Here is a 26,412-nt window from a genome sequence, read left to right as displayed (position 1 = left end):
TCCTCATTTCGTGGTCAAAGTTGAACGAACCGATAAAAATCTATAGAAATTTCACAGACAATCATATCGGAAGTTGAAGCCTTTTCTATCTATATCAGCCACTTCCTCTGCCCCATTGCAACCCCCGTTTACCACCTTTCCGAGTGACTGCTTCGAAAGTTCTAACAATTTAAAGAAAATGAGAGTTTGCTACAGAGTTTGGACCCCCCTCCTGTCAAACGGTAGCTAATTAGTGGCAGACAATGGGATAGACAACCAATCCAGAGCCAAAGAGACAACGTACGGGGTGCTAATCTTCATTGTCATCGGTGCAGATGCTGCTGAAGGCACTGAGTTGGTGCTCAACCGGTTTTTATGTATTTTTTGTTGTTCGAGGCGCGTGTCTTCAATTAATCACCGCTACGAATCGGTTTGGGGGCCCTCTTCAGAGCTTCTTGAAGCGGACTCGCTTGCCTTTGCCTAATTTAATTTTATTCAAGTGGCAGCTGAGACCAAAAGGATTATGCTTCCTTGAAAGGAGAGAGCATCAGGCACTGAAGCTAATTATGGTTCAGCCACAAGTTGTGCAAACACATTCCCCAAAGTACATTCGCAGAAGGAGTCTGACTTGGGGACTCTTTTTCAATTGAATTTCATCTCCTGCCTGCCAGCTGGTACTGCTATTGACATCTGACAAACTGACAAGCGGGTAACAGGCGCTGTCAAAATCCTGTTCTACTCTGCCTCTAAGGGGGATCATTGAACCCACCACTGGAATCGAACTCTAAATCAAAATCAAAATCAAATCCAAAAGCCCCCGTCACAGTCAACACACTGAAGGAAATCTGAGATATCAGAAAGCAAGCTGTCAAATTATCAAACAGAAGCCGAGACGAGACGAGACCTAGGGATGGGAAGGGGTTTGGTATACATAATGTAAAATCAATTGCAGAGGGGGAGGGGAAGGGCTAGGGAAACACTCCCTCGTCGAAGAGGTAGCTCTCACAACATTGACTAATGATAGGGGCCCACTGTGCTGCCGCAAGCGTGTGAATGATCTCTGAGGGAGGAATGAATTATCGGAGGTAGCACACAGGCAGGACAGATATACAGACAGAGGGAGCATTATTTATTATTAGTTTGATGGAGTTGATGGCCGCGTTGCCCTAATGATTTAATTATGATAATGCAAAGGGCCAAAGGGGGTAGGATTTGTAGGGGAATATTAAGGGGAAGGGCATGATATTCCTAAAGGTTATGATGATAATTATAGAAAATGACAACTAAATTTCATTGGAATTTGACAAACGAATTGGGAAATAGTTTTGAGAGCAATACTGATACAACCATCAAGAAAATTATTATAAGTATTATTAATAAATTTAATATATTTTTATTTAATTATTTGAAAACTAATTTTAAATTGTTATTCGCTTAAAATAAATTTGATGGAGAGCAAGCTTTCAATTTTATTCCGAAAAAACTTTCAAATTCTGTTAACTTATAAAAGCAACAACTTTCAATGCAATTATTTATTATTTATGGCTTACACAAAACCCCATAAAAAAGTGACTACCAAAGAGTCGCGAATACCCTAACTCAATTTACATTAACATTACGAGTATTTGTATACAATACATCATTTTGCAATGTCTCTGTTTTTCCATTCCCATTCTAATTTTATGCAAATTGCTTGACAACATTTTTGTTCACAAAACTCTGTATATAGGCATGAAGTTGGGCAACACGAGTTGCATGCCCCAACAGACCAGACCATATATTGTTGTTACAGAGACCACCCATGCAGTTGATTTCCCGTCTTTTATTTTTCAGAGAAATATTATGGAAAATATTGATTATCTTGATGCGTTTCTTGACGCCTTGTCAATTGGTTGCATATCAAGATTCCCCGAGATAGAGCTCACGGAAATGTCAATTGAAAACATCAAAAGACACGCAACCATTCTGAAATATGAAGGGGGTATATTAATTCAATTGTAGGCCGTGCCGACGCCGCGCCTATCCCGTTGATATTTCTTGTGCTGGGCGGCCCTTTTGCCTTTCCAGCAATTAATTGCATTGCTTGACTTGGCAACGGACTCGGAAAAGGGGGTAAAATAAAATGCTCGAGGAAAAACAAAAGTCATTTTGAAAGCGAGAAAAACATTTATAAGTCGAGGCTGTCTTGCTAAGCATTTGCCCTGCTTAGCTTACACCTTCCCCTGCTCCTCCCACCCACTGCTCCATCACCTTCTCCTTCTGCTTCTGCTGCTGGCTGCTCCACCTTTCCTGCATTCAATGCAAAGCGGCGTGACAAATTGTTGATTTGCTCTGACATACATTTAAAAGAGAAGAAAAACAATTTTGTCTTTGGGGTTGTCCCTTAGTAAAATACCCTTTAACCGTGCGATGGTGTATACTTTCCACAAGAAGTGATGAAAATGATGGTGGCTGGAAAGAGAATATCAAAGTAGAGAGCATGCAATTGTCTGCAGAGCCAAAGCTTGCGTTTGCATTCTACCTGCATGCACACGCATACACCAGAGAGAGCGTAAATTGCGTGACTCTCTCGTTTTTACGCTCACTTACGAGTGCGCTCAATGGATATATAAATAGAACCTTATCTCGATTGAAGATCAGTTGTGCGCATTTTTCAATATTAAGCATAGTTTTGGCCCAAATTGAAGCCTAAATTAGTTGAGTGCAGATCAGAGCTTTCTTTGTCAACTTTTGTGTTTAATTAGTACGTGTTTTAAGTGACGTAAATTTGTTATTTCGCTTGACGTTATACATTTTTAATACCCAAACCTGTGTCTCAGCAGCGTTTGAAATCTGATGAGTATTTTCTAGTCTCTACAACCCATTTTTGTACACTTATTTGTCTCTTTGGCTTTTGTTTTTTCCATTCGTTTTTCCACTTTGTATATTTAAGCGGAAGCTAAAAGTCTCTTTTCAACTTGATTTCTGCTCCATAAACTTGTCTATTTTCGTTTGGGTCCCCCACTGCTGCTCGCTGGAGCGCGAAAGAAGGCAATCCCCTCATCTGTCCCTCTGTACAAGCATCACCCCTCTCCCTGCTCATGCTTTCCCCCTCGTATATGTGGAGGTTTTTGAACAAAAACAAAATTTGGAGCAGCACGTGCATTTGCACGTTTTGAATTTGTTTCTCTCTCTGTGCTCTGCCCGGGCGGGGGCTGCCTTGTCTTTATGCCTCAGCTCAGCCTTTTGTTTATATTTAGATGGAAGTACTTTTTTATATGCCGGTTTCAAGATGGGGATTGAGGCTAGGACTTGGGAGGGAACCATAAATCTCATCAGAATTTATTTGTTAAAGCCAAAGTAACGAAGTTGGGGTTAGGTTTTTTGATATGCATTGCATGTGCGCTTGAAGCGCCACACTTTGGAGTTAAGTTATGGCTAGGAGGGAGTTGCACAGTTCCAGCGAGTGATTGAACGTTTGCATTGTTAGATTTATGGACCGAGACCAGACCCCAAGACAATGCCAAACAAAAGCAAATGAGTTACAAGGTTCTGGTCAGGGGATCAGGCACAAAGAAGAAAGAATTTTAGTTTGGGAGTGTACGAGTACGTACCGCCTCTTGAACCCCAATATACCATTAATTTTCTGTGTGAACTTTCATTTAAAAATTGCATTCTGACAACCGCCTCCCGGACATACCCTTTTGTTATTTATCCCCCACATTTAGGCGATTAGAAACTTGTGTTTCGTGACGGAGAACACTTCTATGGCTATTATTATATGGTTAGCAGATTGTAGCACTGAAAGAAAAATGTTGCTTGGAATAAAATCACTTGCAGTTGATGTAACGAACCTCCTAGATATTATTTTCCTCAGTGTTTGTGTCGTTAAGTAAAGTTTCTGCCACTTCTTTGCCTGCATATTAAAATACATTTTCCCTTGGCCAACTTGGGGGCAAAATTGTACGTGAATAAACGTCAAATTCCACTTCTATCGCCCACCCTTTGGCTATGGAAAATGCATTTTCAAAAACCGATTTTAATAATTCCTTCGAGCGCCTCTTTGGGCCTCCTCCATCAGCACTCACACCTCCGCTCCTCTCACCCTGTTGAGCATGTGGCGGCATAGATAAGAGCCCTGACTGAGCAAAACTTCTCCTTGTCTCCAGCTCCCCCGCTGGCCACTTTTTATGCTGTGTGCAAAAAGTGCAATGCTCTGATAAGCAGAATGTCCCTTCCACTCGAAAGTTTCCTCAACCGCAGGGCCGTCGGCATTTTAAGTGTGTCAAAAAAGTTGCCGTTGTGTACGTGATACTCCACGAATCGAACGATTAGTTATAGGTTGGAGTGGGGGCGGAGTGAATGGCAGTGTGAATGGGATGATTGGTCACAGTATTGGAAATAATTTGATGGGCAATGTAATAAAGAGTTTGTGTCAACGATTCAGCCGAGGAGGGTAGTTCGATGCTACAAAGTGGTTTTTGGTTCGTTGCTGAAGAGCAATTTACGTAGCCAGGGAATTTGAGATGATTATTGTGCCTGTTCTAGTATGTTTGAGTGCTTAATCTTTAATAAACCTGTTGAAAATAAGCTTAGATCCATGGAGATCATTCATTGGGGCTTTCTGTGCAAATCAAAGCCTCGTTTTTATCCCTATAAAAGTGAGCGAATGATTGATATAATAATATTCATGCTCACGTCATGCCTAGGTCAAAAGCTTAACTGTTTCTCAAGTGTTCATTCAGCTAAATTTATACCATTTATCCCGAGAGCCCTGCACTGCACAATGTGCATTGAAATAGTCTATTGATACCCGGTTTTTGCTTCCTGTTCCACATTTCTCCTTTGGTTCCAGTCAGCTACGCCTGTCAAGTGCGCACTTTAGGCGCACAAAGATCCATACAAGTCACACAACAAACAAGCAACAACAATTTGCAACAATTTATGAAAATTATGCAGAGAGTCGAGAGTCAAGGGGCGACAACGACATACAGGCAGACAGTTGAGTGGTTTTTTTCTTTCTTTTTTGCCTAAGGCAAAGTCTGAATCTGTCTCAGCGATGCTGTGGTTTGGTTTCTGAGGAGCCTTGTAGGTTTCTATCCGTCTGTTGATGGTCGTAATTGTTGCTGTGACAGTTTGATTATGCAACTGTGGCAAACTTTCAATAAATCACATAAATTTACCCATAAGTCAAAAGCTGAGGCAAAGAAACGAACTGACAATCCCCTGTGCACGTGTCGAATCCCCTCGTTACATTTATCGAATCGAATTCAGCTTCAGACCCCAGACCCCAGATCCATGTTCCCATTACATTTTACGACAAATTGATTAAGCTTGAATTTCGCACCCTTAACGTGGCTTTACGAATGGAAATATGACCACTTTTAGAGCATTTAGCAGGCACTTCAAAAATGCCCAAAAAACGCAAGGATTCTCGCCCTGTTCAGTGGAGGGGCGAGCGGCAGCCCAATCACGTGTCACGCACACGTGCGTATTATTTACACGCAATATTTCTTTTGTATTTTCCGGTAGGCTTTTTTCATTCTTGTAATTGAAGTTATTGATTTTCATGTCAAGCTTTTGTTTTGGAAAAAAGAGCAAAAATTCTGGTAGCAATCTTCAAGCTGCTGGTTGGTTCTTACACCCCTTGGATGCTTCCCTTTTTTCTGGATTTTTGGGTTGCTTTCTATCCCTCGATTAGCCGCATCGGCAGCAGCCAGCAGCAGTCATACATCAAAAACAAATGCCGGAACGTCTGGTCTTTCGTTTGGTTTCGTTCCCCTGGTTTGCACGGAAGTTGCAAATATGTTCACTTAATTGCATTAAGTTCTCGTTTCAACCCCAGTTGTGCTTTTGGGTTAAGATCAAAGTGCTGTGCAAACATTTCTGTGTCGTTTCTGGACATCACATCCCAAAATGAATTACTTCACATTTTTTTTCCGCCTGTGGGCGTTGCGACCAGACATTGTTTGATTTGGAGTCCATTTCGTACATTGGTTTGGGCATTTTTCTACCCCAAAACTTAATTGCAAACTAATTACACAAAGTAAACATCATGCTCGGGGGTCGACTTGGTCATAATTAGTGTGAAAATGGAATGTTTTTTTTGATTAAATTGGAATAATGGCGAATGCATTTAAAGAAAAATGGTACAAAAGTGTGCCTTAAATGAATTTGGGTATTATTAGCTTGGAGCTAGGATATAATACATTTTTATGAAATAATTGGCAATGCGTTTCGGTGCTAAAACGTTGGGAAAGCCGTAGAATTGTATAGAAAAAATATTGAACGGGTTGAATATTTCTTAGCCATCAACAGATATTAAATTTCAGTCGGATGCCACTAGACAAATATCTCATGGATATTATTACAGTGCTTAAATACCATTATCTATGCAAGATTACGATAAAACCCCTTTAAAAATGTTTCCCATTAAATTCTCTCCACAAAAAATGTGTTCAAAAAACCAAAAATCTTCGGACGCTCTTGAAATTAAACTTTAATAACAAAAAAGTGTTTAAGAAAAGCGAGAAAATATTAAGTCCAAATATTTGAAATCGTTATCTTAAATATTATCTCCTCCCTAGAAACTGCCAAAAAATATTTTCGTACAAGTCTTACAATCAAAAAATAACTCAAAAACAAATTTTAACGTAAATAAAACCAAACATAATGTAAGAAGAAAGAGAGTGGAAAAGCCACAGCTAAGTCAGTGCCAAAGCTGCATCTAAATGCCAAAATCTACTCAGTTTTATAAAACCCAATAAATTAACCAATAACGAAAACGATGGGCAATACCTCGTCCGCGAACTCCGCATCTCATGGCGGGGGCAAGAGTTCACGCAAATGTCGAAGTCTACCCAACTCTCCGGATGTCAGAAGGTAAAACGTTTTTTTGGTATTTTTATTTTAAATTATCCATAGATTTTCCTAGGAAAATGTCAGAGACGACACACATCTCTACTAATGAGTATCATTATGCGTACGCAAAGCATTTGAATTAAGCCAAATGTCAGCACAATAAATCAGGGGAGAACCAAAAACAGAGAACAAACCTCCACAAAATTTACGATAATTTCCCAGATATTTATAGAACAGACCCAGAGAGCTTTCCCACTCCTCCTGGAGTGCATGGTGTTATCCGGGGAGGGGTGTGTGTGGTGTGGTGTCTGTGAGGCTAATGGAAATGACATTTTTTGGTTTCTTCTGAAAGATGTATGCCGGCAAGTGCAAATTTTCCCAGCTTTTCTTCTACTTCTCAGAGTGAGGGAACGAATCATAATTAATGTTTGGTCTATATCTTTGTTTTGTGGTTTGTCTTTAGACTTTGGTTTAATGTTATTCCATGTCTGGAGGTGCCGAAAGAAACACCAGATATACGAAGCAACACGCAACTGACTACTCGAAGAACCAGAAAGAACTTCAATGAATGAATCTTGGCTGCCAGCCAGACGAGAATGGCATCTTCATATATTTTCCCTGGAGCCCTAGGAGTTTGTTGCCCTTTCCCCCCATCGCATTGCATAATCATCAGCGATCGTTGGAAATATTATTTAAAAATATATCAAAGTGCATTTTTGGATAGCAAACAGCAGCCTGAAAAACCAACCACCATATCGAAAAACCTTTCATTTATGATGGAAATGGTGTGACACTCGTGTGCTCTCCCCTTGTTCAGAGTCAATAAATAAAACATTTGCCAAAAAGTTGCATAATTGAAAAGGAGAGGAATTCAAAACCAAATGTTTGGCCATCCCGTCTGGTGCTACTTATCGGAACGAACACAGGCGGCAGTAAAGGACCTCCCTTGGAAAACTCCATAGGAACAACCCCCTGGAAACCCAAATAAACAACACAAAAAGTTATGAAACTGTGCCTTAAATAAATTTACGTTAAATTTAAAATCTTTTATCTTAGATTTCCCGCCCTCAAAGTGGTTCTTTTGGGAGTTTCAGCTGAATATTCATTCATTTCTTGTATATAAATAATATATTGCAGTTTATTTTTGATTCCTTTCAATATCCCTATTGATATCCCACTAGATAAAGGCTGTTCCTGAGCAGAAGTAGCTTTCCTAAAACATAAAGCTACTTTTAGAAGAAGCTTTTACCCTTTCAACATAATTTTCCGCTCTAGAAAATCGCCTCTCTTATACTTATTTAATTTTTAAAGATAAACCAACATGTAAGTACATTTTCTGAGGTAGTCCATTGATTCAGTCCCTGAAAGAAGTCTTTCGCTCTCATCCAAAGTGAGTGTGTCACAAACCGCCCCTTAAAAAAGTATAATTTCTACGCCCCAACCCCTAATAATCTCACGCCCATGTGCTTAGATGTAGGTCTATATGCGAAAAGCTGCAGAGAAAGAGTGGAGAGGAAGAGTGGAAGTGGAAGAGTGGAAGTTTCTACTTGAGTCTCGTGGCAAGTGTGGAAGAGAGAGCCAGCCTGGGCCTTCAGAGTCCCTTTAGCTTTTTGCCCAGCACTTGATGATGTAGCTTCTTGTTTGTTTGTTTGTTTGGGGCCACTCTCCACTGCTGTTTGCGGCTTGTTTGCAACATTGGAACCTGCCTGCATATTTAAAGATGTCAACCGCATCGTCCCGCCACAGCAGTCAACACAAAAGGTGGCAAGCAGCAGCAGCAGCAACAGCCATTAGCAAGCAACAACATCTTTGAGTTGCCCTCCACCGCCGACGCACGTGTGTTTATTATCCACTCCCTTGCCTGTTGAGGTTGGAGCAGTGTTCCCCCCGAGAGAGAGAGAGTGAGAGGCAGAGGAAGGCTTGGAGGGCTCTAGCAGACGCTATTAATTGTTTCTTGTGGCAGAAACACACAGCAGCAGATGCTGCACAGCTGCAGCTGCAACTGAAAGCTGAGAAAATGCGTCTGTCGCTTCGAAGAACTTTTGCGCTACGTCTAATAACTGAAAATCGTGACTTTATGCCTGCACTTGAAAATGAAGACAAGCAAAATACAATACCAAAGCCATGGTAATGGCTATCCATAGTGCTAGTAAAGCATCAACGCAGAGGAAAGTAGGGGGAAGTATTCATTGAGGGGTTACACGGCGACTCTTAAGAATGAACACGTTCACATTCCGCACCACGACGCATATCGCATTACACACACAGACAGAAACATTTCTAATGTCTAAAGACATTGTGACATGGCTTTTAGTAATAAACAAAGCTCCGGTGATGATGTGTCTGAGACCAACTGAAACTCCCCAGAGCTGGAGATACTTTCCCCATGGCTCTAGATATTTCTTCAAGCGGGGAACACTGATCGGAGAGCAGAGCGCAGGTTTTATGTTTAATTTCAATTTAAAGTTCAACATGAAAAGGCTTTTAAGAGGCTGGCAGATGGTGGTGAAAAAGTGCAGAAAAGCAAAAGAGTTGGAAAGGAAACTTTCCCACTTTTCTGTCTTTTAACTACAGATAGATTCGGCATTAAAAATATCACCAATTTTGTAGCTCATTTCATTGGCAGTTCATTCAAATAAAGTTCGAAATTTGTATACGCGTCATGCAGCAGCGACACTCGGTCAAAACACTCGTCTGGGTGTCGCTTCTGCCTCTAAAATCTAATGGATTTGCCATTTAGTCAGGGACATGAAACACAAAACATGGCCGCTGCCTTTGCCGTCTGAATAGCTCTTTAATTCTCAATTCTCCACTCCTTTGGGGCAGGGCATTTCAATGGCATATAATTATGCTTATTACTAGCCATTCAACACCTACTCACAAGAACCTCAAGAAGGAACCACTATATAAGACACTCCCATAAGACTTGGAGTGGCTCCGCTTGGACACAGAACTCTCATAAATTCCGAACAGTGATCCCAAAGACTGTGAATTGTCTCTTGCAGTTTCTCGGCTGTTGTTAATTTAACTTTACAGACGGCCAGCGGGGCAAAAGCTGCTTTTTTTCTCGTATCTGCTGGATGCGGGTTTTCGGGTGCTTCGGTAGCCAACCACATTGCTGTGGCAATATTTATGAACATTTTCGCTGGCAGCCAAAAGTCTTCCCAAAGTGGTTTTCCCGCAAAAGGTTTAATTTTCTGGGTTAAGGTGCAAGTGAAAATGATTGTTTAATGGGTAGATATCTATAGATTGTAGTGTAAAAGATTACTTTGAACAACTGGGGGAAAGTTTCTCTCTCCTTCTCAGACACTGAAATGTTCAACTCTGCGACCAAAGGGCTTGTCGGAAGATTGCAAACTTCTAACCATAAAAGGTGGCAGAGCTTGTAATAAAAGCGAAAGATGCCGCTGCATAAAAGGCAGAGCAACCTCTGGCAAATGACCAAAAATGGTCACAGATGAGGAGGATGAGGATGGAGCCAGTGCCACAGCCAGTTCCAGGCTGCTGTTCCCCCTTTTGTGCAGGAGAAGGAAGGAGAGGAAGTCTCTTTCTCTGTGCTTTTAGAAGCTGTTGCCATGACAAATGCAACTCAAGTGACACATTGTATGCCTCGTAAATGCACTGAGCGAAATCCAGCAAACAGCAGACCCGTGCAAAACTAATGGGCAGTCGCCAAAGGGCGGAGTAGAGGTAGAATAGGGCTTTTTTGTTGCCCACTGTTTTTACATATATTTATACAAATGGCATTGGCATAGAGTCTCCCCCGCCCTATTCCCTCTTCTCTCACACGGAAATGTTTAGCGACAAAACTGCGTGGGACGTGGGGCAAGAGAGAGTGAGAGACCCAGACCCCAGAACACAGGTGAATGCCACCAAGAGGCAATGCCAGAATCCACAAATGCTGCAGCTACAACAAGTATGAGTCCGACTACGAGTGCGAGTATTATGAGCCCCATACACACGTACACGTCCGCGTATGTCCCTCTGAATGAGGAGTCGTCGTCGTCGTCTGCTGCAGCCAGCAAAAAGGTCAAAGACATTTGGCAGCTGTTGCGGCTGATGCTGCGTGCCACTGCCCCTGCCACTGCCGCTGCTTCTGGTTTTCTGTGGTGCAACATCTGAGATTCTGTGAATCTCTGATTCTGTGTGCTGTATGCTGAGGAGCTCCTCCTCTCCTCCAGAGCTACACAAATCAAAAATGCGTACTAAAGACGTAAATTCAATTTGCGTGGAAACTAAATAAAGAGATTGTGGAGGCGCCCCAGCGCACATCTCTTTTGACATGTGACACCTGAAAGATGCAAAAAGGGAGATAGACACCACAGGAGATGTAACTATAGAGAGATGGGGAGAGATGCAAGGGGAAGAGATACAACAGCAGAGATACAATATAATGATGCAAAATGCATTTCTGAACAGTAGTTACAAAGAGGACGCTATGGCAAATAGCGTGGGTTGCCAGAGTAGTAGGAAAGGAATGAGTGAAGGAAATATTATTAAAAAAGGTGCAATGAAATTGTACCCTAATAATGCACTGAGCTCAACAACAGAAACAAGGTCTTTGAAGACGTAAAACATACAGCTGTGACTTCTGAAGTTTTTTGGCAATCGAAAATTACAGAAATGATCAGTTTTAGTTATACTTTTGTCGGAATCTTAGTATATGTTTTTGATATTTACCCTTTTAATAACATTATTTTAAAGAAAATTGTTGCCTTTTAAAATCTTTGGGGGCTTATCTAGTATTTTTTTTAATTTATGTAGAATTTTTCTAGTATTTTTGTGTAATTATTTATAGAACTTATGTATGCTTATACTAAATTTTTTGAATCCTAAAGAACAGTCCTAAGAATCCCAAAGATATCTAAAGAGACTTCAGACACAAATTTGTCTCCCATCTCTTTCTCCTAATTCCACAACCGGTACTCTTCACTTGCACCTCGCTCACATGAGGCACTGGCACCTCTTCAAATCACAGATGTACGTCTGAGCTACCTCTCAATATCTGTGTATCTTTTGACTTTCGCAGACAGACATCCATGCCATCCCTGCAGTAGTATTCCTTTTGGCTTGCAACGAAATAAACTCGGCAGACAGCAGACGTCTTCTGCGCGGAACAATAAAATGCAAATAAAATAATATGAAAGTAATTTTGAAATTTTGTACCAAGTTTCTTGATGTTGTTTGTTTGTGCTGGGGAAAAGTCTGGCAAGGGGGAGTGGGGGGAAAAAGACTCTTAAAAGGTAAAGGATGGGCCATCGATCCTACAGCAGGAGTCTGCCAAGCGTATTTAATTTCCAGAAAGGAGCAAAGGACTCCACGTAGGAGGACGCATCTTTGCAACTTTATTTTGTCTGTCAGCTTTGTTGTTTTTATTTTTTCTGTATTCCCCCGGTTTCTTATTCATTTAATACAATTGTTACCCGTTCTACAGCCTCCACTGCTCTTGACGGACTTATTAATGGCCAACAGCAGTGGCAGTGGCAATGTCGGCGGCAACCATAAGATACATTTGTATCTTAGGGCTTTGTCTGGCCCCCCCGTTTAGAACTTTATGCGACTTATTAAAAGTTATTTCTCTTTTTTATTTCACTCTTAATTTGCCGTTTTTAATCAGCCTTATGACTAATTGCGCGAGAAAACTGAAAAGGAAAACGCTAAAAAAAGTTATTTAGTTAAGGGAAAATGAATAAAGAAACGAGTCGCTGGGATAATTATCTGTGGAATAATTGAGATTTAGTAATCTAAGAGAAAATTAGTTGCAGAAGTTGTTGCCAGTTTTCTTTCCATTTGGTAATTGTTTAATGAGGTTTTGTTCTTCATCGAATTAAAAATGTTAATGAAAATACGCGTATAATATTCATTTAAAGGCGCGCTTAAAGACCAATCCACAGACAACATAAAGATGGAATTACCATTTGATTGTACGACAATTACGAGCATGAAGCCCCCGCAGCCAATCAGCGAATCAACAATTGTCCCATGGAACCGCAACTACGCGGGCTATGGCAGACAGACAAAAGTATCTTTATATCTTGATATGCAAATTTATGGGCACACTACACTTCACTTCAACATTTCGCATCATAAAAATATTTATTGCCGTAAAGTTTTTTATGGCACACAAAGGGGCTTGCCGGTTGCCGCTTGCTTCATTAATTTATAAGCGTTAAAATATTAAAAAAAAAGTATCTTGCAGAAACTTACATTCATACGTATTTTTATGGCCAAGAGCCATGCAAACGAGACCCTCAGACAAGCTGTTAATGTTGACAGGACGCCCACACGTCGTGTCATAAAATCTCATAAAGAAATATATTTATAAAATCTGTAAAAATTAAACGGCAACATTGTTGTTTTGTTCCTTATGCAGTTTGCTAATAATATATGGTATCTTGTCTCTTATGTTTTTTGCAGACAAATAGCACCCGCCTATAAGGTCAATGGCGGCACTGCCATACCACTGCCAGCCACCGTTATGGTGCAACGTCGCTGTCCACCGGATAAAGTGCGTCCACTGCCACCGACACCAAATCATACGCCATGTAAGTATCAGCCATGCCCCTTACCACACCTACTGATGGGCTCATGGACTGCATAAGAGCATGGGAAATTTATTAAAAAATCTTTTAAACCCTTATCCACCCTTCAAGCGAAAGTCCTGCCCTGCAGGGGAGAGTCTACTGTTGTTTACTGGGAATAAACAAATTTTAGGTCCGCAGAGTCAGAGCAAACAACCCCCAGGAAGGGAGATGGTACTGCACTTAGCTCTCTCCACACTCCTCCCACTCACTCATAGCCTTAGCCCTTTCCGTGTGGAGTTCTGACCAGGATTTTGTGTCATTCCGAGGGCGTTTTTACTCGCTCCCCTGTAATCAAAGCGCTCTCTGGGGGATACTTTTGGGGTTTGGCATGTTCTATGGAAATCTCTCCTGAGATTTGTGGTTAAGGTAACTGCATTTTTCAATTAATTATGTAGATTTGGGCAGGGCGGGAGGGCGGTAGAGAGGCTATAAAAATTATTCAACTTTATGACAATTGTTGTAATTTAATTCCAACATTCTTGGAGAAGATTTCAGGCTTCAATTTCCATAATTATTCATTGACTTCTTTGGTTAATGCTCCAGAAAATGTCAAAAACGTTTTGTGTCCAGGCACACAGTTAATATTCAAGCCTAAAACCAGTTTTCAGCTTAAGTTACTTCACCTTCATCTGACCCATTTCTCGAAAGGAGTTTCCTCTTTCATTGTTAGTCATATTTTTAGAGCATTTCGAATGATTTATTTACCGAATATTTGGCTGCTTCTTGGCGCAGATATAAATCACGGGGCGCAGTGAGTGAGATAGAGAGAGTTTCCGTCTCCTCCCAATCTGTTATCAGCCTCACGCACGGCCATTAATTAAGTTTAATGTCCGCATTGGCCTTTAGCATTGATTTATATGGTTGACTCTAAGAGGAGTCGCTGGAGTCTCCCTCTCCAACTCCCTCCCTCTCTGCCGTGTCCCTGACATTGACTACAAGTGGGCGCCATCCATCGTGTGGGTTATGGTGTGCTGCGGTGTGGTGCTGTGTGTGGGTTAAACACAGTTCTTTAAAACAAGTTTCTTGATCCTTTTTTTTTTTTGTTTTTTCTCTCCTTACAGCCATACCGGGACTGGGCAAGAGCGGAAGTGATTTCAATACGAGCCGTCCAAATAGTCCGCCCACAAGCAATCATACAATCCAAAGCCTCAAGAGTGGCAATAACAACAGGTAAGAAAATTAGTTGTATAAATATATATGTATATTATAGTATAAATTAATTTATATCTATGGAGATGGTACAATTTGAACATTCTGTTTATAAAATATATATATTTGGTTGATATTGAAAATGGAATGCTATCAAGAATGTGTAGATGGCTAGAAATTTGTACTGGTTTTAGTCAAATTTCCCGTTTTGAAGTAATTTTTCTTAATTTTACGATAGACTCGATTTTAACAAGATATTGTCAATGAATTCGAGATTTTTCTGATTCCAATTTAATTTAAAAAAATGTTTAGTCCATAATTTTTAAACGCCAGTTGTTTAGCCATTTGTTTACCGCTTTTCTGGAAATGTTATCGATATTGAATTGATACATTTTGATAGATTTATGAGAACTTCAGCCTAGAACACAGAAAGATATCTCTTCCGTAGCGATATTTTGATCTTCGTTTTGATTTTTCGACATTTATCCGATATAAAAATCGATTCTTAAAGTGTTTTCGCAAACGATAAAGGGCATAATTTACCGGAAATTTACACATTCCAACTTCATTGATAATTATCAATGCTTATCGATAACATTCGATAACAAAATCGATATATTTCCCTAGATTTGTACATCTAAAATTCCACTTATTACTCATAGCTCTTCTCCTTCCCCACGCAGCCTACGTCCACCGAGTGTCAAAAGCAACCACCAAAGCGGAATACCCTCACCGAGCAGCCCCCAGACGACGAGCCACACAACGACGACAGCGACGGCGGCAGCAGCAGCTGCACCGCAGAAGCACTCGATGCTGGACAAGCTGAAGCTCTTCAACAAGGAGAAGCAGCAGAATGCAGCGAATGCAGCGAGTGCGGCAGCCAACAAATCGCAGATCCAGCAGCAACAGTCGAAGCGCACATCCTCCTCGTCGGGGTTTAGTTCGGCGCGTTCCGAGCGCTCCGACTCTAGCTTGAGTCTCAACGATGGCCACAACTCGTCCCAACTGAAGCCCCCGAGCATCAGTGTGACGTCGCAGAAGCCCCAACAGAAGCACAACACGAAGCAATCGAAACTGCTGGCGGCACAGCAGAAGAAGGAGCAAACAAAGTCCAAGCTGGACAAGAAGGAGAAGAGTCCGGCCCGTTCGCTGCACAAGGAAGAGTCCGGGAATGAGTCGCGCAGCTCCACGATGGGCAGGGCGGGCAAAAGTTCACTGGCCAGAGGAGGCCTCGGACTGGGACTCGCGGTGGAGAAGAATACTTTGAAGACAGCATCCAAGTCCTCGCTGCACTCCAAGTCGGAGTCGAAGAGCTCGTTGAAGGGTGCCGGAGTCCAGCAGCAGCAGCAGCTGCTGCACAGTCCGGGTGGCACGGGTCTGCCCAAACCCATTGCGGCGATCAAGGGCACCAGCAAGCTGCCAGCCCCGATGGGTGGGGAGCAACTGAAGCGGGAAACCAGCGACATATCAGCGGCCAATCAGGCAACACAGACAACACAAAACATATCCATGGCCGGGCAGGAGCCGCCACAGAGCAGCACATCGACACCACATATCCTTAAGGCTGCAGCGCCACCGCCGTACTATGCGAATAGCAGCAGCAGTCCACCCACACACATATCACAGGGACATCCGGGAATGGGAGGATACCTCAGTGAGCCCAGCACACCACAGCAAGGGATCTACGGGAGCAGCAGTGGGAGTCGTCTGCCACCTCCCAAGACAGCGCTGGGTGCCCCACGCAAGTTGGAGTACAATGCCGGACCCCACATTCTGTCATCGCCTCCGCATCGCGGGGCAGGGCTGCAGCGGCCGATGCCCAATTCGGCACCAAATACACCCACTGCATCGCCGCACAAGTTCCACACGATTCCCTCGAAGATTGTGGGCACCATTTATGAGTCGAAGGAGGAGCAACAGACCCAACAGTCGGGCGGCTGCTCCGCCGGCGCCTCAGTGCTGCCAATGCGGCCCCTTCTGAGGGGTTACAACTCCCATGTCACGCTGCCCACACGTGGAGCACGCGGTGGCCACCATCATCCGCATCAGTCGTATTTGGATTTCTGTGAATCGGATCTGGGGCAGGGCTACTGCAGCGATGGCGATGCCCTGAGGATTGGCAGCTCGCCGGCCACCAGTCGCTATCATGACATTGACAATGGCTATCTATCGGAGGGCAGCAGTGGCCTGAATGGCCACTCCACCATCGGCGGATCCACTGGCGGCGGTGCCGTGTCCCATGGCAAACACTTTCTCAGCATGATGAGGGCCAGAACGCAGCTGCCAACGACCATTGAGGAAAGGTGAGTGCGAGAATCTTGTTATAAGAGATTTGATTTAGATTTTGGTTATACTCTTGCTTCGTCTTTGGATTGCATTAGGGAAAGATTTCACTGCATGAAGAACAGAACTGATAGTTCCTAATTTTCCAATGAGTTCCAGAGGTAATACCTTGGCTCCTTCGATCAAAACGCTTCCATGAGTCATGTGACAGGCATTTGTTTTTGCTGTCTCTTCAGCTTTTGCCACCAGTGGTGAGTGGAAGAGCGGCAGAGTCGCGACACCAATGAGTAATCCAACCAGTAATTGCCGTTGTATCGCTTCGGATTTGCTTCCAAGAAGCAGAGCTCCCCGCTCCTCCATGTGGCGTTCTCTTGCGGCCATAAAAACTCGAATTGCGGTGCCGGCGCGGCTTTTGACTTTGACTTTAGGCCTCAGTGCATTTTGAATGGCTTTTGTGTGTCATTTGTTTCAGCATTTTGTTGCTGCTTTCTTTTGTGGTTGAGTGTCGAGTGTGTGGCACGCACCATTTGGGCACACTTTTGATGTCAGGGGCACAGCTGTACACATAACTGTCTGTCGGAGAGAGAGAGGACTGGCCTCCTATCATCATTTGATTGTGAAGCAGAGTTAATTGGTGGCACTTGTGGCACCTTAACAACTTCCTGACGGATGCAGGACTCTCTCTACAGAGTGTGGAAATGTCTTCTAGCATTCGCCACTTGAGGGGCATAGCAATACTCAAATCCAGTGATCAAATTGCCAATTTGCATAAAGTCCACTCGATGTTTGACTGTCATGTTTCCGGGCTCTGGCATTTCGTACACCGTGTCCCGTGTTTCCTCTGGCCTCTTGCCCATTGTTGTGTGGAATCCCCATGCCTCTGGCTGTGTGTGTGTGTGTGTGTGTGGCATGTCAAATGTCATTTACAATTTTGTCAACAGCAGACGCCACTTGACTCTCGGCTCTCGACTCTCGGCTCTCGACACTTGACAATTGACAATGCATGCCCCCATCGTCACCTGTCGAACGCGGTCCACTGATTCTCACACTTCTCAGTCACCAGATACGTTGATATCCCATAGATACTCGCCAACTACATCACTTGAGAGCCAATTCCAGAGTTTGGGAATTTCCTCTTTGTGGACAAGAGAAGTTTTAGGTTTCTGATTTGGAGGCAAATGGCATCGGCGGTGATAAAGTGGGAACAAGTAAGGAATTTTATGCTCAAAAGTAACTCAACTTTTATTTTGGGCAGAGTGTCATGAATTTTAAAGTACAAAAAATATGGATCTTGGTTTCAGATTGTTCTGAATATTTAAATATTGAACGATTTAAAAGTGTTTAATGAAAGTTTTGTTAAGAAAGATAATTAAAGAAAATTATGTTGGCTATGGGAAGGATTAGAAAAAAAGATGGACAAATATTTGTAGTGGCAAATCATGCAAAAAGGAATTATGACTCTATTAGCCGTGGATAAAGGCTTTTAATATTTAATTGATGCATTCATTGATTCACTTAATTCATTCTTATGTTCTAAGAAATTCCATAAGCACTTCATTTAGTGAGTAAACATAACAAAACGCACACAGATGATGTGCAACTGCCTCTGGCTCTGGCTCTGCCTCACACTTGCTTTACAGCAGCTGTCGCTGCATAAAAAACACATCATCCATTTCATAAGGCACTTGTCAGAATTGGAGCTTTGCCCCATAGCCACAGACACAGCCACAATGCATGCCCCAACTCATGTTCCACAACTCAACGCATTTCATTAAAAAGCGCTTATGGATGGACAAGAGATGTCGAGGGAGGGGTAAAATGAAAATAAGCAAGGACTGTGAGAGTTTTCACATTTTCATTAGGTTTTGCGGCTCTTCCGACTGCGTGCCGCGCCGTTTGATCTATGAAATTAATGCAATGCCATGGGCCATGGCAGAGCGCTTGCCTGATGATGATCCCTCTATAAATAGGAACAGCTGTCGCGGCTGTCAGCGAAGCGCTGCTTTAGAAAGGGAGTGAAAGAGAGGCAGAAAGTGGACCCAAGTGGCCACAGAGAGACCCTCCTCCACCTACTCCACCTCCTACTCCTCATTCTCAGAAAGATTCTGACCCTGTGCTGACTCTTGAGCCCTTGGTCACGTACTGCAGTTGATGGAGAAAAAGGAAAAATGTTTTGTAATTGAATTTTAATGCACGCCGCCGCAACCTGTCGCATTAGTGTCACCCGAAAGGGTCGTCTCTCTCTCTTTCTCTCTCTCTGGGGGCAGGGCTAATCAGTTGCGGAGCAGACACCTGCAGGACATAATTTGTGGAAGCCCAACAAGTGCGAAAAGGAGTAAGGTAAAACGGGGGTCCAGAAGCGAGCTTATGACGCCTCGACATGACTAGCCCGACGCTGCCGAAGGCAGTCGCCAGTTTGCAGTTGTCTAGCCATGAAAGTAAATCAAAATGCAGCCAGGATACTCGCACAAGTGGAAAGTACACCCAGAGGAAGCAGACAGAACAGCCAGCTGGGAGGTGCATGCCAAGCAGACACACAAGGAGACGGGGAGGGACTCCCGACTGGACGCCGCACACATATGCCGGTGCGGCTGGTTGCACAACTGACTGCCTTTCCTCCTCCATTGCTACCATTTTATTTAATAACGCATTTTTCAATTCATTTGATTTATGGCTGAGGCGTGTGCTGCAGCCATTTTCACACACAGTTTTCCACAGGAAAAACTGTTTCTCCCTGCTCGAAATTGCCCTGGACCCCGCTTAAAGCTGCCCGCCACATTTGCCGCAAATTGAAAATACATTTTCGCCACTCAACTCGCACTTTTTCGCGTACAAAAAAAAACGAAAATGTTTGTATTAATTCAATTCGATATTCAGTGAACCAAGGCCTGGAGCGAGGTCTAAATATGTCCAGCCTTTCCACCTGTTTTTTCCCCACTCCCCGTTGACCCTCTGACCCTGGCCTGCTGTCCACTGGAGTGTTCAATGGCAACCGGACGGGACCTTGTCGCCTGCCCTGCCTCCTTTCGATATGGGCCTCATTTTTATCATACTCATATTTTTGTGGGGGGACTCCGCCAAGTGGAGTGCCTTTCTGGCGTTAAATGAACTGGAAATTTCGGGCTTTATTCAATTTGGTGGGCTCTCGCTCACGCTCTTTTTTCCGGAATATGATGAAACATATTTTTTATTGACATGGGGGCAGGAGGCTTTCATATTAAGTGCATACTATTTTGGTAAGGCATAAAGCAAAACCCGACTTTTAGTTTGTACGGTTTTCAAGAGCCTGGATTGGTTTTTCAGATCCTAAAGAGCAGTGCTATAGTTCGGTACTTCCAAAAAGTATCACCCAAATTAATTGTATTCGGTTTACCAAATATTCCCTGGACTATCCTATTTCTAGTGGTTTCGATTTGACCAAAAACAGTGCAGAAATCGACATAATAACAGCTGGTGTAGTTGTAAAAAGATCAAGGATGGACGTTTAACATTAGCGTTAACATAACATTATCTTTAACATTACTTCAACATTCGCTGTGTCAACAGAGTTTGTAGTTCGCGGCACTCCCGCTTACCCATGAGGGCGCCATGTAGATTCCATGTAAATAAAATGGGAGAGCTCTTGAGCTCTAGATGGCGCTATTTGCTTACCAGAGTGTGGCGCCACCATATTTAGGGGTTTTTTTGAAGTTTTGAACTAGCACTAACAAATTTTTGTTCTGGTCGGGCTTGGCGAGGGTGGTCGGGGAGCCCCAGGAGGTGTTTCAGCGGCCGATCCTTGAGTACTGTTCGCAATGAGATCTTGTAGCCGCCCCAGACCTAGTCATAAAACAATTCGTCAGTTATCAAAGAAGTGCATTTTGGTTGTTGGTTGGTGCTCGACATTTAGTGCTTTCGAGGCGGCACTTTTCCGTATTATAAAAACAAAGAATCAGCTAGATTATTATACAGCAATTTTTCCGTCCGCCGTGTTGCCGTTCTGTTCCTATTTTTCCAATCAAACTCGCACAGCATTGGCATTGCATTGCTGGCCCGAGCTGCTAAACAATTAAAAGCAACTCAAAGCAAAGCGTGTGGCAAAAGCAAACATAAGCCTTTAAGCCATAACTGACCTTTCCACATGCCACAAAAAATACACAACAACAGAAACACAGATATAACACACACACGCGTACATATGCTCGCGTGCAGTTGAACAGATACATTCGTATATGGGGGGGATTGAATATGCCCGAAAGCGACTCTGTGGCTCTCTGTGTGTCTGGCTGTTGCTCGGCTTAGTCGTTGGCTTAATCGTTTTCCAATAACTTTGGCATAGCTGGCTGCTGCTGCCACATTCTTGTACTTTTCGCAATAATTATTAACGTGTGAGGCGTTAAGTATATGTTTGGGTTGGGTATTTTCATTGGACTACATGACTACAGTGAGAGAAAAATGGGGAGAGAAGAAGGAAAGATTTTAAAAATTGTGTTTGTTTTTAAGATTTTTGCTGGGGCTGTGCTTTTGTGAATATTTAAGGCGGAAACACTTATAGATTAATGATAATAATATGTTTATTCCTCGGGGAATTCTGTGAACATCAAACCTCTAGGAATAGAGGTCTAGTTTTTTATGGATAAAAGAAAAAACTATAAAGTTTTTACTATTTCGAATGTTTTCTCACTTTTCCACTCTTCTCTTCTTTAGTAGCATTATGCCAATTCATCTCTGCAATTCCCAAGACATTTTATAACCCTTTCCCACCTCGCTTTTTCGCTTCAAGTACAAATGAACTTCCTCCTTCTTTGTTCTGGAAAATGATTTATAAAAAGTTTATTCAACTTTTAAATTACAATTATACAATTTTCCCATTTATAAATCTTTTTGAAATTTATTTCCTCGACCAACATCTGGTTTGTGCCTCCTCCTAATTACAATATTTGCAAGTGCCACGCGATGATTTAATGATTGATAGGGAGTCTTCTTCCATGCCCACTCGATGATTAATGATTATGGAATATAAATTGTGCAAAAAGTGATGGAAATAAAGCTCTTCAGTGGTTATGGATAACCGCACTGCCAATTACTCGCAGTTGGACTTTTTCTTCTTTCTCAACAAGTTTTTCCAGCAGCGCAGCGCAGCCAATCAACAACGAATCAAGTTTTCGCTTTTCATTCACTTGCACCTCAATTTTGCACTCTTTTAGTTGCATTTTTATTTGGACAAGAACCAGCCCGCCCTTGGCTCAATTATTTTTGATGGCGTTGTACCCAAAAACCTGGTCTATCGAACGCCCAAACAATGCCAAATGCGAAACAAGTTTTAGTTTTTTTGAATGATGGCTAAAACCGAGAGGCAAAAAAAGAGTCTCAGGTTTTTCGAACTGCAATTTCGCTCTTAAGTTGATTTCGAGCTCTGTTCTCTCTTTCGAACCATTTGTTGCTTTTGGCAGACAGTCTGGCATTTGTGTGGAGAGAGAGAGAGAGAGGCCAACAGAGGGGCAGAACAACCCTCCCACATGCAAGTGTGAAGGGGTGTGTGGAGGCGCGTGGACTTTTGACATATTGAGCAATGAAATTCCCCTGCTTCAGAGACGCTTCTGAGTAGCATGATTCACATATCACATGGAAGTGCACGAACAATGTGAGGCAGAGAGAGGGAGAGAAAAGCCGGAAAACTAAGCAAGAAAACCCTCAAACAGGAAGCAGGAAAACCCTCAATCGGGAACTAAAAGAAGGAGAGTTTAAATGAATTTATGAAATATTTATAAGATTCTTTTGGTTCCTTTGTGGTTGAGGGAATGCGAAGGGAAACTTTTGCTGTGTGGCTGGCTGGGGAAAAAAAGGCAAATACTCTTTAGTTTTGTCAAAAGGAGGAACTTAAATTAGGAGTAATTAAGGAGTTGAGGCAGTGTTGGATTATAAACCAAAAACTCTGGCATAGATGAATCCCTGTAGTTTATGAAGTTTCTGTAGAGTAGTGGATTTTTCTGTACACAATTAGATGGAAATGTGTGCATAAAGATAACCATAAGTTAAATTACACTTAAATCAATGTATTTAGATGACTACATTTACAAATACCTTTTATTAATATTCATTTATTCATTAGATTGATTTTTAAATCATTTTTGATTTACCCTAAAAGCTTTTTCTCTTGCAAGCCGAGTTTGAACACTTCAAAATTGGAAATAGTCGCAAAATGTAATTTTTTAGCTTCAAACTTCCACACAAATGTCCTTTGCTTGGCAAACATTTAAATAAGAAAACGTTATCTTCGTTCATTCATGAATTTCCTTGGCACAAAAACCTTTTGCACACTTTTGCCAGCCAACAACATTCGCCTCAGCCCTACGGTGTACGTTTGTGTTTCAACCTTCATAAATAATCATGCCCGGGGGCTGCTTAACTATTAAACAAGTGCGTGGCTTGGCCGGGTCCATAGGGAAGGCAAAACAAAAAAAGCACAGGCCAAAAGGCTGGAAATGCGAAACAACTCGCACACAGGTGGGCGGGCAGGTGTCTCCTGGCACTGGCACTGCCACTGCCACCTCTGCCTTTGCCTCGTGTTGCAACCAACCAACACACCTTTTACTTTCAACACACAAAAACGCCGACAGGCAGTGGACTTGGCTTCGCTCTTTGCCTGAGTTTTTCCTTCTCTTTGGCGACTCTTTGCCGCTCTCTCTCTCTTGGTTGTATTTCGAATTTCCGTGCTCTTTTTCGAACTGGTGAGTTTTCCCACTGAACGTGGCGCAACCCCAAGAAACGTAAACGTATTTGGGCACTCGGGCATTGCGGTTGCCACAAGAAAATGTTGACGGCAAAACGACAAAAGTTTCGTTAGAAAATCTAAGTCTAAAAATATTCGAAGAAGATTTTAAGTGTTATTAAAATATTTCAAACAAATTGAACATTTAAATGAAAGTTTAACTTGCTTAGTAATAAATATAAAAGAAATTTAATACGGATTAATATCTGCAAGATATTTTTGTGACCGTTGAAAAGTGTTATCAAATATTTCATAGTTGTGCCATTCAAAAATTCTCGTCATATTTTCGGCTGCCTACTTTGCGGCGTGTTTGTTTTTGTGGATATGAGTGGTGTGCCCGGAACTGGTTCAATATTTGTGTAGTAGCAAAGAGGTAAAGCTAAAGGTAAATGTTGTTTAATTAAAAGAAGTTGAGCCGTGATTTTGGGGGCAGGCAAATGGAGGAGCAGCACTGGCAGCAGCGGCAGCGTCAGTGATGTGGAGATGTCAATGACTGTGGGATGTCCTGTGTCCCCGGGGGGGCATTCAACTTCTAGCTTTTGTTTACTGTGTAGTGTGGAATTCCATCTCCTCTCGCCCTCTCTCTATTTGTGTGAATGTCCTGCAACTCCATATCTCTACCCTCTGTATGTGTTTGTGTTTGGTTTGTCCTTCTGTTTCTGTGGAAGTTGTATTTAAAGAGGGATAGAGAGAGTCATAAAAAGCAAGAAGGGTATGCGAGAGGGCAAAAGGTAAAACAAACAAAAACACTCCACGAGGAGAGTCCAGTGGCTCACACATGTCCGTCAGTCAGTCCGTTAGTCGTCGCTGCTCTCCAACTCCGTTTCGGTCTGTGGATACCTCGAATCGAGTTCCCCCCATAGATAGATAACTCCACCCCTTCCTCGATCCATCAGCTGTCTATCAATTTCAGCAATTACTTTAAATGTCAGGCAGACATTTCATTCAACATTTTGCTCGGTCAATGGCCATAAATCTTTTGCGGCTAGGGCGACATAAAACAGCAACAGGCAGGACGCTGCTGCCATCTCTCTCTACCTTATGGACTTTCTGTGCTTCTGTGCTACTCTCGCCAGGCTCTTTGGTTAGAATTTACAATGAGCTAAGCGGCTTTGGGCACGCGCCTCGTACGAGTAAGCACCAGAGAGGGTTAAGCGGGGGCTAAGCCTCATGTCGGGCGATGGGCGCCCGCCATATGGGGGAAGAAACTCCATCCCCATTCGAGAGCAGATGCAAAGATGAACCAAAGTCAGATTAAATGAAGTAGCTAATTTAGTAGTGGATTTCCATTTGCAGATACAAAAGTATCTAAGCAGAAAGTTTAATGAGTTTTTGGATAGGGGAAATTAAGGATGTGGGATTATGGGAAGGATACAGAAACTTTGGCTAAGCATTGCACTTGGGGAAATAGTTATTGGAATGTATTTTAATCTAATGCCAAGAGATTTACTCCATGAAAAATGTTTAAATTAAAAAATTGGCAAGAAGTATGCTTGGAAATATGAGAATACTAAGGAAGACCCTTGGAACTTGCTCTTCATTTTGCATTTTCTATTTTTTATCCGTAGATTAAATCTATAGATCGTAGTGCGTCTCGCTTTGAGGCAGACAACAGCCTTGGGGGTGGAATACAATAGAAGAATTTCCCTGAGAGTCTTTTCCTTTGGAGTACTTCGTGATCGATTATGAATACCAAAATGCATTCTAGATTTACGAACAATGCTCTCCTGCATAGATTTGCTTCGAATTTTGAGGTAATTTTAGGTAATCCCTAGAACTTTTAAACCTGTTATCATTTTGAAAGCATTATCTGGTTTTAGTACAAGGATCCTGATGTCATATCACGATTGCCCCACTAGAGAATATTTGTTTAAAATTTTTTTTCTCTGGCAATCATTTGCTGTTCAAATTAAATGAGACTAGCTTTAAATTAATTAAAGTTACTTCAGTGATTTATCGCATATTTAAGGAGCCTTCTTTTCCGGCCCAAAACCTGCTATCTGCCGAAAGATAAGACTAACCCTAGAAGGAAATCATGCAATGCCTTTGCCTTAATCTCTAAGAGAACTACAACAATCACTGCCACACCTCTTTCCCTCTGCCTAGCATTTGCCATGGCCTTTTGCCTTTGCCCATCGCCTCGGAACTTCATTAAAGTGCAATGAACTTGGGGGGTTTACGTGTCCCCCCCTTTGCTCCTCTTGCTGTGTTTTTTCTATTGCTCTTCTTTAATTTGGGTTTGGGTTTCGGCCGCGTGCAACCCTCCTCTGGCCAAAATGGCACTTAATTTAATGTTAAATTTATGTAAGACAGTCGGAGGCTAATAAAAACGCCTCTCTGGCATATATACAAGTTTTATGGAGAGAGTGAGCAAGGGAGCGGGCTTCACACTATTGTTCGGGGGGGAAAGAACACACGGGCTACAGGAAGGACATGGCCAGGAATCGTTGCAGGGGAATGGGAACGGGACATGGGCATGGGGATAGTTCCCATGCAAATGGCCGCATAAAATGGGTTAAACGGGTTGGCCTAAAAACGCAGTTCGAGAACGAGTTGTGCCGCAGTGTGGCAACTGTCAAGTGGCGAAATACCACAGCAAAAGCCAACAACAACAACAACACAAATGCGGCAACACACAGAGACACAGTTTTGCATGATTTAGGGCCATACGCTAAATGGCAATATATTTAGTTCCTTCAGGTTAAGCTACTCTCCTCCTGGCTGATCCTTTACATATTTTGGCCCTCAATTATGGTGCTGGAGGTGTGTCTCTCATATGGAAAATCGATGAGGAAAATGTGATTAGCACAGCAAAGTTGAATAAGC

At 42.5% G+C, this 26,412-nt stretch overlaps 1 protein-coding gene across 13 annotated transcripts in view; it reads left to right on the top strand.

Moving 5' to 3' along the window:
- Positions 1 to 26,412, top strand: part of LOC117901252 (protein sickie) — a 203,087-nt gene that overhangs the window by 124,197 nt on the left and 52,478 nt on the right. For 10 of the 13 annotated variants that reach the window (XM_034811942.1, XM_034811940.1, XM_034811936.1 and 7 more), the window contains 3 exons: positions 13,237 to 13,364; positions 14,465 to 14,573; positions 15,236 to 16,855. In XM_034811942.1, the coding sequence (XP_034667833.1) occupies positions 13,237 to 13,364; positions 14,465 to 14,573; positions 15,236 to 16,855 (1,857 nt within the window). Of the gene's footprint in view, positions 1 to 6,633; positions 6,841 to 13,236; positions 13,365 to 14,464; positions 14,574 to 15,235; positions 16,856 to 26,412 lie in introns of those variants that run through there. The other 3 variants (XM_034811944.1, XM_034811943.1, XM_034811945.1) reach the window with 2 other exon arrangements.

The sequence above is a fragment of the Drosophila subobscura genome, chromosome U (genome assembly GCF_008121235.1).
Source record: "Drosophila subobscura isolate 14011-0131.10 chromosome U, UCBerk_Dsub_1.0, whole genome shotgun sequence".
NCBI classification, from domain to species: Eukaryota; Metazoa; Arthropoda; class Insecta; order Diptera; family Drosophilidae; genus Drosophila; species Drosophila subobscura.
The sequence above is the reverse complement of the archived record's forward strand: the minus strand, read 5'-3'. Positions and strand labels throughout refer to the sequence as shown.